The 13794-nt window shown below is 33.4% G+C and overlaps 1 protein-coding gene across 2 annotated transcripts in view; it reads left to right on the forward strand.

The window, feature by feature from the left end:
• UGGT2 (UDP-glucose glycoprotein glucosyltransferase 2) overlaps positions 1 to 13794 on the forward strand; it is a 178919-nt gene that overhangs the window by 25408 nt on the left and 139717 nt on the right. For both annotated transcript variants that reach the window (XM_073212435.1, XM_037024986.2), the window contains exons 5-8: positions 2620 to 2794; positions 7641 to 7737; positions 10298 to 10370; positions 12492 to 12592. In XM_073212435.1, coding sequence (XP_073068536.1) covers positions 2620 to 2794; positions 7641 to 7737; positions 10298 to 10370; positions 12492 to 12592 — 446 coding nt within the window. The remainder of the gene's footprint in view (positions 1 to 2619; positions 2795 to 7640; positions 7738 to 10297; positions 10371 to 12491; positions 12593 to 13794) is intronic.

Below are 13794 nucleotides of genomic sequence, written 5' to 3' on the forward strand. Positions count from 1 at the left end.
TTAGGGGCCGTATTATAAATGCCTCTTCAGATCACTGTGGCTCTCTTTTTTGTGACTTTATACTGTCCAAATGGAAAGCTTTATTTTTAAAGTAAAAAATAAATTATATGTAGTCATTACAAAAGAATTCACATAGTTCAAAAAAATGCAAAGTAGGAAGAAAAATTGACCCACAATTCTGTTAACAGTTCAGTATATTCTTTTTTAATGCATATATTCACATACAAATATATATACATTTTTTTAACCAACATGACATTCTACTATAAAGGATATCTCAGCACTTTTCCCCACTAAATTATACACCTTTACATGTCTTACATATAAATATAGGTATGCTTTGTTATTGCAGAGCAGGACCCATATATATTGTTTTTCTACCTGACACATAGTAGATGCTAAAAAGTATTAAATGAATGATACCATAATTAATCAACAAGTACATCTGATTATTCCCACCCCTGTGATAGATATAAAGTATTTTACATTTTTCATCTAAAACAATATCTAGTCAAATGTCCTTGTACGTATATCTTTATGTTGTCTTAGACAAATTTCTAGAACTAGAATCACTAGGTAAATAAGTGTGTACATTTAAAATTGGTACATCAAAATTGTTTAGAAAGCTAGTTAGGTTTTATGCTCTATATCTAACTTTCAGCAATGCTAATTATATTATTGCCCTTTATAATCTTAGTTCAATAAATGAAAATTTCTATTTTTAAAATGTAATATATTCAGTTTTTAAAGACTGTTTTCTCTTTTACCCAATAATTCCCTATACATGTAGGGTAGTTTTTCTTACCTATGATAGGCATATCCAAGCAGGTGATAAATGAATCACAGATGCAAACTTTGAAAGGTATGTATGTGTGTAGGTGTAGGAAGGCACTGTATTATGGACTCAAATAATAAATGAGACCTTACCTTATTCTCTGAAACATCTGTTTCTTCTAATTTTTTCTCTTATATTCAATCTCAATTTATCCATTGTTTCAATAGCAGTCTTTCCAGTTACCTACCATAGTAAATTATTTGAAAACATCTTTTAGATGAGTATTAAAATGTAAGATACCCTGTATAAATTACTAGATGTACCTCTGCAGTACTGATTTGATAAAAATCAGTTCTTTAAATGATAATCCATTTGACTTGATGTCATTTGATGAATACAGTGTATACGTACAGCAAATTGTAAGATTCTCTTTTACTGCAGACTTCTAGAACTTCCCAGAGGCAACCAGTGCTATCAAGTTCTTATGTGTCCTTCAAGAAATAGTCAAGGCTTATATAATCATAATTACATAAATAAATACACCTATATTTATCATTAATGGTGGTAAGTCAGCCAACATTTCTTTCTTTTTTCTCTTTGACAGTATTCTTGATTGATAATTTAAGGAGAGGTTTGCAAGAGTAAGAGAAAAATAATCATTTCTTGAGCACCATGCTTGTACTTTATGCTCTGCTATATGATTTACAAGTTATTTTGTAAACCCATAGTAGGAGGTAGCTACCCTAGGAGGCAGCCCGAATTCCTCCTTCTGAACAGATAAATAGGCCCACTAGAGATCAAATCACTGGCTCAAGGTCACAAAGCTAATGAATAATTAAGCTAGAAGTTGAATCCAATTCTGCCTACCTTCAAGACCCACAGTCTTTTTTAGGAGCACCAGTAGCAGAAGCATTATTATTCATGCCTTCTTTTCTTTTCTCCTTTATTTGAAGGTAGTAAATGACTAAAAGATTGTAGAGACCTAAATTCGTTAAACAAAAAGCCATTTCTCAACACCTTTGTTATTCTTAATGTCATTATCTCTTGTTTTTCTTTCTGCCTATGTAAATTGTTTACAAAAAAAAAGATGTGGGTTTAGGAATTCCGTAGACATGAGTTGAAATTCCGGCTTTCCATTTTATGTTGTCATGGATTATTTAGCTGTCTGAGCCTCAGGAATCTTAAAAGTTTAAGTAAATATTAGTAACTCTCTAAAGGAATTGTTGAGAAGACAGAAGTCAGTAATATTTATAAAGAATCTAGCATAGTTCCCAGCAAACAGGTGGTGTCAAGGTCTTTTCTGGTGATAAGGCCAGACCATAGGACTTCTCTTATTTACTTTGATTATTCTTGAAGATTTAATGAGTTGGTATTCATATTAAGTACTGATAATTTTTGATATAGTTCCTTTGTTATGTTTTTCAAATGTGTAGAATCCATTTTCAGGAAATGATAAAATAATTCAGGAAATAATGAAGAATTATGTCCCTCTAATTGAAGAAAATATAAATTTTATTTCATTGAAAAATATGTTGCTGTTATATGTTACTGTTTAAAGATAGTGAACCTTGTTGGAAAATAAAGTATTTTTAGTACTCAGTTTGGGGGTCATCAGATTTTTCTTTTCTGTCGTTTAGTAGAAAGTATTTACACAAAATACCTCACTGCAGGAAATTTAAATTCTTTTTTGGTAATTTTTATATTTATATATATGTAAAATATGTGTTTATGTATTTTTTCCTCTGAGTTGTTTGATAAGGAGAAATTATAAAGTGTCATATATTTCTCATATGCTCTTTACTTTTTCTAGTCTTTTAAAAGTTTGTGTTTTGTTTCCATTTTAGGCCCAGACCTTACCTGTTTGAAGGAGATCATGAATTTCCCACAAATGAAGAAAACTTACCAGTGATTATTCTCTATGCAGAAATAGGTACCAGAGCATTTGGTCAGTTTCACACAGTACTGTCTGAAAAAGCTCGCAATGGGGAAATCCACTATGTTCTTCGGCATTACATTCAGGTGTGTGTTTGTTTCTATCCAAAATTATTTTGTCTATAAAGAATGTATATGACAATTTCCTAACCAGATTTTACATAATAATTTCCACCAGAACAGTTATTTAAAGATTTAAAACAATTAACACACTATCAAATGTAAATTTTATATGAAAAAAAGACATTGGGATTCTGTGTCTTTTCTGGGGCTATCATGTTTATATTCTTTTCCCTTATCGTATATAACTCAAAGAGATTAAAAACTTGGATAAAAACAAACCGAAGTGTGAAAATGTGTATATTTGCTGGGATTTATAAAAAGGTTTTTTTAAATAAAAGTATATTACAATGAGGAACTCTGATTTACTTGATATAGTATATATTCATTCAAAGTGCTAAGTATGGTATAGGAATACTCTTAACATATATCTCTGGACAGTTGGCTGCTTTCTTATTCACATTTCTGGTCAAATGTGTTATCCCCATTCTCCCAACCTCCCATTGCTGTCACACTCTTTCACATTATTCCATTTTAAAGACTTTGTAGCACTTGCTGCTGTAACGCAAATTTTATTTCTTTAACACCTCCCCTTTCCCCCAGGCACAAATTCTCATACTCACACACTAGATTATAATGGCCATTAGAAGAAGAGCTTTGCTTATTTTACTGCAATATTCCTAACATAGGAGTGTTTTAATTTGCATTTCCCAAAATACTAATTATTTGCATATTGATATCTAAGATATACTTGTTAATTGCCTCTCCTTGTCTTTTGCCTGTTTTTGTATTGGATTTTGGGGAGATTTTTTTCTAATTTACAGATTTGGAAACTATATTCTGCATACTAATCTTTTCCTCCATACTTTGCAAACATCTTCTAGTTTATTTCTGGTCTTCTGGTATTAGAAAAAAATTATTTATGACATGTTTTGTTCAACACAAGTATTAATTGTGAGGTAGTCAAATTTATCCAACTTTTTTTTAAATGGTTTCCTTCATGATGTCATAAACACATTCTCCTGTATTTCCTGTGACATTTTAAATACTATTTATGTTTTGGTCTTTAATCCATCTGGAATGTGTTTGAATATGATACGAGGTAGAGAGATGATTCTTGGAAAATCATTAATCCCCATATGTATGTTTCTGACTATTTCTGTCATACTATTCATGTATGTTTCTGACTATTCTGTCCCAATAATATGTCTATTCTACACAAACATAGCATTTAAACTCCTGTAGCTTTAAAATCTAAGGCATTTAGGTTCTTGAGAACAAAGAACAAAGCTGGAGCCATCACGCTTCCTAATTTCAAACTATACAAGACTATAGTATCAAAACAGTATAGTGTTAGTATAAAAACAGGTACATAGATCAGTGGAACAAAATAGAAACCTAAGAAATAAACTCATGCATATAGATCAACTAATATTTGACAAGGGATCCAAGAATGCTCAATAGGAAATAGTCTCTTCAATAACTGGTGCTGGGAAAACTGGGCAACCACATGCACACAAAGGAAGGAAATTGGACCACTATCTTATACCGTTCACAAGAATTCACTTCAGGTGAATTAATGACTTAAACATAAAATCTGAAGCCATGAAACTCTTAGAAGAAACTAAGGGATAAGCTCCTTGACAACTGTCTTGGCAGTGTTTTTTTTTTAATTTGACACCAAAAGCAAAGGCAACAAAAGCAAAAATAAACAAGTAGGACAACATCAAACTGGAAAGCCTCTGCACAGCAGAGGACGCTATCACAGTATGAAAGGCATACAAGTCAATAGCATAAAAACACAATCCAATTAAAAATGGACAAAGGATCTGAGTAGATATTTAACAAGAAGATACAGAAATGGCCCACAGGTACATAAAAAGCCGCTTGACATTGCTAATCATCAGGGAACTGGGAATCAGAACCACAGTGAGGTAGTGCCGCACACCTGTTAAGAGTGTCTACTAGCAAAAAGTCAAGAGATAACAAGTGTTGGTGAGGATGTGGAGAAAAGGGACCCCTTGTGCACTGTTGTGCAGTCACTGTGGAAAACAGTATGGAGGTTCCTCAAAAAAATTTTGAAAAGAAATACCATATGATTCAACAGTTGCACTTCTGGACATATATCCAAAGGAAATTAAAACACTAATTTGAAATGATATCTGCACCCCCTTGTTCACTGCAGAACTGCAGCATTAATTACAGTAGCCAAGATATGGGAACAACCTAGCATCCATTGAATGAATGGATGAAGAAAATGTGGTGTATGTACATACACCACAGAACATCATTCAACCTTTAAAAAGAAGAAAATCCTGCCATTTGTGACAATGTGGGTGGACCTTAAAGGCATTATGCTAAGTGAAATAAGTCAGACAGAGACAAATACTGTATAATCTCAATTATATGTAGAATCTAAATAAACAGACCTATAGAAACACAGAACAGATTGGTAGTTGGTGATTGTGTTGTGGGGTGTGGGGAGATGATGGGTGAAGGTGGTCAAAAGGTACAAACTTCCAGTTACTAGATAAATTCTGGGTTGTAATGTACAGCATGGTGGCCATAGTTTGTACTTTATTGCATATTTAAAAGTTGCTAAGAAAGTAGATTTTAAAAGTTCTCATCACAAGAAAGAAACTATGTGAGATATCAATGTTAATTAGACTTAACTGTGGTAATCATTTTGTAATGTATACATACATCAAATCATGTTGAACACACCTTAAAGTAATGCAATGTTGTGTATGTGTCAATTGTATCAGAATAGGAATGGAAGTGGGAAATCGAAGTGTATGTTCATCTTTTAAAAAAATCTTCCCCTAGTGATTCTAATGTCCCCAGGAGGTATGCTCATCTATTGAGAATCGATGTCCCAAATTATTCTTTGGAGAATATGACCATTAAATAAACTGTGAAATCATGGTAGCCAACTATCTAAGTACTTTGTAGCATCAAATTATAACCTTCTATTTAATGGATATTATGGATTCAAAATAGTTTTAATGTAAATCTGGTCGACATGTTATTCTAATAAAAATAGGTTATGCTAGCTTTTTAACAAATGCCTTTTTGTGGGCAAAGAAGAAATAGAAAAATAAAGATGCCTTTTACCAGCTGATTTAGCCTATGCATATTTTTGGACTGCAAATCCAAACTTCCTAAATTACAACTCAAATTTTATATTAATGCATTTTCAAATGGAGAAAGTAAATAAAAATTTAATAAACATTATCTTTATTACAGAGGCATTAATAATATTCCAGTACTGATATTGGAAATTGGTTATGTGAAATTACATCTCTTTTATGAACTGTAACAAGCTATGTGTACCCAGAGCTTCAATTTGCTTAGCCACCAACTGATTGTCTTTGGAGTGGATAGTCAAAATGTATTTTTAAATTGAGGAGTATGAAATTGAAAACCCTAAAATATTTTCAACTTTGTCAGATTACTGTAATTATAAACAACCCAGTTTCCTCATGCTATCTTTCGTTATAGCATGTGCCTGAGAAATTAGCAAATTAAATTTTCCTGTGGGCAGCAATGTTAAATACTTGTCTGCATATCTGAAACTAATTCTTCTATCATCTTACTTGGAAATAGACTAGTCCAGGAATAGCCACTCTGGTGTAGCCTTATTTGTAAGGCTGGGGGAGTAGTATAAGGAGGAAAGAAGAAAATAAAAGTGTAACATATTATTAGATTTCTCCTTCCCTCCAGTGTCCACCTCTTCCTCTGTCACATTAGGATTGCAAAACTGCCCATGTGAGAAGTATGGCATGGAGAAGACAAGTAATGACTCTATGGCATCTTACTGTACTGATAGACAGTGACTGCAATGGGTAGTGGGGTGGTGAGGACTTGGTAATATGAGTGAATATTGAAACCACAATGTTTCTCATGTGAAACATTCATGAGTTTGTATATCAATGATATTTTTATTAAAAAAAAAACCCTGCCCATGTGCACACGCGAACCGAGCAAAGACACAGGGCACCTTTGAAGGAGTTTGGTGAGCACTAGGTTAAACTGGTTCCCTCACCTGTGAAAAAATGTGCCAATTGATGATTGTGGCACAACTGGTAAGAATTTCAGTCTGGAAGCTAGAAGGAACCATAGACATCTTCTAAAATATTATGTATATTCATCCAGGCTGCTCACCTTTTGAAAAAATGTGGTGGCTTCTCTTCTCTGATGGAGTAATTTCTAGAAGTACATTTTATATTAGCACTTTATAAGAAGGGGAAAATTGGTTACCAAAATTCTAATCATAAATAGTTGATATAACTCAGGTGAGACAGTCGTTGCCCCTCATTGCAAGAATAGCTATTAATTTATAGCATTTGATATGTTTTAATCATTGAGAACCATGAAGAAAAATATAATCAGGTTGTTCAAGGCACTGAAGTTGTTTCATCTCCTTTGCCTCTTACTTTCCAGTGTTTGCCTTTGGCAACACTGTGATTGTCCTATATCTAGACAAGTAGCAAATGAATCCCATTCGCTGGTTTAGTAAATCTTGTTCGCAGAAAAGAGTACAGTTTTATGGAGACCTGATTGTACTGGATCTTCTGTTAGTTAATAAGGGAGAACAGGAAAGGTACCCTGGTATAACATCAGATTTTTTCATTTTAGCAGAGTAATTAAAACAGTAAAGTTTTTAGTAAGGAAATGGTCAAAAAAATTCTTGTTCCTTGACAGACTATCTAATGAGAGTATAAATATCCCCAAATAATAAAATATTTCACAGTGTTTAAAAAACTTCAATGTAAGTAATTCACCCTAGTGTCCTAATCACAGTCATACTAAATTTAAAAGATGTTTGACTAAATATTTTCTCTTTTTTTTTGAAATGAATGTGTTCAAACAGAAACCAGTCTCACAGAAGATGTACTTATCTGGCTATGGTGTGGAGTTAGCGATTAAGAGTACAGAATACAAAGCACTGGATGACACCCAAGTTAAAGGTCAGTTTCTCTCTGTACTTGAGGAGAATGAAAATTTGGAGGCTCACATACTTTTGTCTTTAAAAGTACGTTTTGTTTGGCTGTAATCCATGTGTCAGTTTGAGGCTGGAGGTAGGGTAGGCATGTTTCTCCTTAGTTTGGAATTTAATTTTAAACTGAAAGACATATATTTAAGAGTACTGTCCTCTCAAAAACTTGTATCGAAATTGCAAAGAGCATATTATTTTGCTTGAATCCAGTGGCTTCCCAACAATTTTTTTAGCACCATCCAAAAAATTGTATGTAAAGTACACTGAGGCAACAGATGAGGCTGCTTATGGCGGGAGGTGACTGACCAAGAGCCCCGGCTGCCTCCTGATCCCAGCCACCCCCACCGCAGTGGGGGAGCTCTGAGGCGTGTGTATCTCAGGACACCTACACGTCATTGGTAATACACCGCCTTAGGAAGCCTTGTCTGAAGTGTTCATTTATCATGAAACCAGGGTGGTGGTATTGTTTGGGTTTTTTTTTTTAAGTGGGATGGGCGAACCTGTGAATCATTTGTTTAGATGAAGTAGATTGATAAGATTTGTGACCTAGTATCACAAACCAGTATGTGTCTGTGGTTCTGTGTTCTGAATGCATGGTCTCGGTGAAGGACTTGAGCCCTAAAAAAAAAAAGGCTAAAGAATTTTTCAGAAATCTTCTATTACCTGGTTCATCAGAAATTTATTTATCCCCGATTCTTGGTTAAGAGTTTCGGCTCATTCTTCTCTGTGCTCTCAAGTGTGGCTTCTGCTTCAACTTTTTGTTCTATTGAGGGTATGGTCCTGAGGGCTCTGCCCTTTAGCCTGGCCATTCCTCCTGAAGGTGCTCAGATAAAGACCTGTATTACTATGATTTAAAGATCTGCAACACTATGTACAGCGATGCGTGTTACTGCCAGTTAAAGAGTTCCTGAAAAAGTATGGTAGAAATAAAAATACCCAGATTTTATGTATTTCTGTGTAGCTTTTATGTAGCTTTATAATTTAGCATCTTACTTAATAGTTGTGATGGTAACAGAAGGCCCTTTCTAGCTATTCTTGAGCTTGTAGACTTGTTTAAGAAGTGATCACATAGATTATCTACATTACAGTTTGCACACTAAACTCTGTTGTCACCCTTTCACAGGTGTCTAGAATATACTGCCTCCTCTCCATTCCAGCTGCTGCTGCTTTAGGTCAGGTCTCCTTTCCCCTCTGTATATGTGAATGGGGCTTCTAACTGCCTTCTCTCTGATCTTTGGTCTTCAGTGCCCTCAGTCCCCCAACCCCCAAAATAGACTAGTCAGTATTCTCCAATTGATTTTGTGACTCCACCACTCAAAATCCCTAAGTGGCTCCCCGTAACATCCCTCTAAATTCCAGTGCCGTAGCATAGTCAAGAAACCTTTTCTACTCTGACCTCTTTCTGCCTTTTCATCTTCCCTCAGCCCTTTCCCATTTGTACCTTCTGGTCCTGCCACACTAAACTGCTGTACAGAATCATTTGCTGTCCTCTGGGTGCCTCCACAGTTGGCTCCACGCCAAACCTGTGTGCCGGTGATAGAGTGCTTTCATCCCTTCGCATATGCTGTTCCTTCCTCCTCCCCCACCTCTTTCACTTCCCTGAAGGCCTAGTCATTTTTAAGACTCATATATATCAGTACGTCTGAGATGGCTACCTGTCTTCCTGCCCTGTCAGAGAATGGTTTTCCCCTTTCTATATGCCATATATTCTGGGCTTTTTTTTGGAAAATTTTTATGCACTGTGAAAAGTGCCTACCTATTTAACTCCTCTTCACCAAGTGGAGTTCGTGTCTTCTGTGTCCTGCTTCCTGGTGTCTGTCCCAGCGCCACGGAGAAAAAGGAAGGCTAGGTGAAAGCCCCCAGGGTTTATAGCTGTAGCCCTTGAGAGCCAGACCTTCAGAGGAATAGGCCGGGCGAAGTGTGCCTGATGAGAGAGCAGCCCGGGCGGAGGGAGATCACACGTTCTCATGACCCCGAAGTATCTTCCCTATGACGCTTGCTACACTGTGTTATTAGAATCACTTGGGAAGAAAGAAGAGAAAGCGAAGGGAAATGACTGCAATGCTATATCCTAACTGTCTGAGGCCAGGAATTTTGCTCTTTCTAAAGACTTCTTGATGATCTTCAAAGGTGTCAGAAACATGCAAGAACTCTTACATTTGTTAGGGTTTGGATATCTCCTGCCTGATTTAAGACCTAAACCCAGGATTTGTTGCAGGTCCTTTGGTTTATCATTTTTGTTATAAATAGAATTTGACTATGAAATAATCTACAAAATTTTTTTTTGCAGTTTATTGCAGTTGTAAAATATTTAATCATCAGCCTGAGCCTGTTTACCAGGAGAGAACATGCAGGAAGTATATGCACCTGTGTGTGTCATTAAGCTGATCAAAGGAAGAAAACCAGAGAATTTAATTAATTAATTAAAACAAATGGAATTTAATTTCATTTTGAGTTCTTCTATTTTTTTATTATATGTTCCTTTCCCAGTATGAAAATGTTTTTGTTTTGTTTTTGTTTCCAAAATATAGCTGTGACTAATACTACTGTAGAAGATGAGATTGAAACAAATGAAGTTCAAGGATTTCTCTTTGGGAAACTAAAGTAAGTCTATATTGAAATGAAATTGCATTACTATACTCTTAAGTTCATCTTTAAAGGAATTAATTCAGTATGATGTGTTGGCATATTTCACATTTTAAAATACACATATATTTGTTTTATTTATTACAGAAGTAACATGGTTAATGCAAGTAAGCAAAAAAAATTGAGAAAAAATAATCAGTAATTCCACAGTGTGCTGAGTATGATTAGAAAAATAGGACTTGAAAATGATCCAAGTTATCTCTGGCAAAAAACTAAAAACTTTATAGAATCATTTACAAATCTATTGGGTTACAAAAATCAATATTAATATTGGTCTTAAGCATGAAATATTCAAAATTTTTATGTCTCAAAAGAAGAGAAAGTATTTATTTTCCAAAAATTCTGTGCCACAGATTGTCATATTTAAAACCTTTCAACATCGGGTCTTAATTTCATGTAGACGTATGAGTAACCTTTCAAAAATTTAAGTTGTGCATCTTTTTCCCCCTGCATCCTGATTGAGGACGAGGCAGAGGATGGTGAGTTGCCCTCTGAACACTCTTGAATGGAGATTGTGGTAGTTTTCTGTGTGTTTTCCCTTATTTACAAGGAGGGAAAGTTTGTGATTCCATTAGAAAGGTAAAATTAAGTAAAAGTAAAGGACTGTTTTTATTAATATGTTTAGTTCTTATTTAGTTTTATAAGTGTTTATAAAGGACACTAAGGTCAATTCTGTTGAATAGGTAACTGTACATTTTGTACAAAATGTGCAGTTGTACAAGGGGAACATTTTGGAGACTAAGCTGATGTACACAGATGATGAAGTTACATTTCTAAAATATGTTGGCCAAGTGGTATACTAGTATCCTTAAAAAGTTAATGCATCTTGCAAATTGTATTTATTCTAAATAAGGTATCTGTTCAGTATAAAACAATACGTTTTCATTACCTTTTCACCTCTGTCTCAACATTTTGGAATCCATTGTTCTATTCTTTTTTTAAACATAACTTTTTATGGAAATAAATTGTACATCCTCCAAAAAGCCTTTGGAACTCTGGGATATAAGTTTTTTGGAAAAGGAAATAGTTCTTAACACAATTATTCAATTGATTTAGGCAATCCTTTGCTTTGAGGTATTATATGAATAATGTATTTTTGTCTGACTACATAAATAATTTTAGTAGTGAAAATTATTAAAATGAATAAATATAAAAATAATATAATAGCTCTTACAAACTTACTGCTGTATAACTTAACATATTGAAAATGAAGAGTTAATTTAATTCTTAGTGAACTACTTTTCAGGAGAAAATATCACTATAGGAATAGTCATAGTCAGTCTTGATTCATTTTCAAAATGTCCCATGTTTTAATAAAATTGTGATATTGGCATTATAGTATGTTTATTAACTATAAGATTAATGCATTTCTGTATGTGTTCTGTTGATTTTAAAAAGAAAAATGAAAAACAATTTACTGTTGAAAGTATGTGTTCTGTAAGTTGTTCTTGCTGATAGCTACAGTGTTTTTAAGAATTCTATTTAAATCTGAAATAGCACCTAGGTCTTGATTTTATGAGAGAGAGAAGAAAGAAGATTTTAGTTTAGAAACATATGTATAGTAAAATATTTTTACTACATTATTATTTGGCTCTGTAAGGGATACCTAGATGTCTTTATTTATGTTTATGTTTTTTGTAAGTTTTTGTTTTTTGTAAGTTTCAAAGTTGAAACTTTTCAGAAATAAACTTGTTGTATGGGAAGCATTAATATCCTATGAAAGCTTTTGTTTTGTATTATAAAAATGATACTTGTGATTTATAAAATATTCAAATGAAGAGTATAGAACATTAAAACGAATAATTCTACCTTCATCTTTGGGTCAGTTATAGTAATGTTAACATGAAAACAGTTGAGAGTACGTCCCTCCAGATTTTGTTTTGTTTTATATATTGAAAAAAATATTTTTTCATTATTTGAAATAATAATTTTCATTATTTTAAAGTTCTGTGGAGATAGCTGCATCATAGTTTATTATTACAATTTGTTTCTAATTATTTGAAAGTTAATTTTAAAAATACACTGCTTATATAATGATTTGTAATAGGTGATGATAATTAACTTAATATTTTAATGCAGAGAAAGATATTCAGATCTTAAAGATAATTTGACAGCATTTCAGAAATACCTTATTGAGAGCAACAAAGAAATGATGCCTTTGAAAGCCTGGGAACTACAAGGTATAGTACTTTGGTCTACCTTAGCACAGTTATTTTGGTAACTGATCTCTGTATTGTTAAATTAGCTTTTGTGTAACATGACATAAATTACTTCATACCGTAATAGCTAATAATGTAATGTAAACTATTATATTAGTTGGAAATACATAATTAAGAGGTTATTCATCAAGCAATAAATTACTTCATATCGTAATAGTTAATAATGTAATGTAAACTATTATATTAGTTGGAAATACATAATTAAGAGGTTATTCATCAAGCAAGTCAATGTTTATATTTGTAGGAGTTAGAATTATATGAAGTGTACTTATTTGATAGTCTCGAAACATTTCTAAGTATCTACTGATTTCTTAGATGTTCATCTCAAGTGTTAAATTATGTTTTAAGCAATCTACAATATTGATGAAAAATTCTGACTAGTCTGTCAGAAGAAATCAGAACTGTATCTTAGTTTTCTTCAATTTATAATTTTGAGCTTAATAGACCATTTTGACCTTAATAGCATGTTCGCTGTTAGCTTAGAATAGCTTCTGTGCTGACATCCTATAAGCAGGTATTTTGTGACCACAATTTAGTTTGGATTGAATTGTTAATCCTTTTCAGTTTAGTTTGGATTGAATTATTAATCCTTTTTGGTTTGTAATTTTATTTTTTAATATTTGTGATTTTTTAGTAGGATGTAGGGACATGCCATTTTCTGTGTACTCCATAACTTTTATCATATGTCTCATCAACTTTCTTTTAACATAATAGCTTATTGAGATATTATTGATATACTATACAGTTCATTTGAAGTGTACATTCAGTGAATTTTAGAATATTTTTAGACTTCTTTAACTGTTACTACAGTCAATTTTAGGGTATTTTCAACTCCCCATGAAGAAACAAACTTACCTATTATCAGTCCCTGCCTATTTCCCCCAACTCCTCCAGCTCTAAACAAGTACCAGTCTACTTTCTTCTCCTTCAGAATGTTCTCCAAGGCACAGCTAATTTAGAAAATTGTGATGGGGTACTTTTGAAGACTTATAAACAGAGAACATGCATAGTCAGCTTAGCTTTAGTTAGCCTTCCTAATGTTTGTGTGCAATAGATTTGAGGGGACTAGAAACAGGAAATCTAGTTAAGACATCATTGAAATAGTGTAATAAGAGATTGAACTCTGACTGTGGTCAAAGGCATAGAGTAGGCGGCTGGTTTGG

The sequence above is a fragment of the Manis javanica genome, chromosome 9, assembly GCF_040802235.1.
Source record: "Manis javanica isolate MJ-LG chromosome 9, MJ_LKY, whole genome shotgun sequence".
Lineage (NCBI taxonomy): Eukaryota > Metazoa > Chordata > Mammalia > Pholidota > Manidae > Manis > Manis javanica.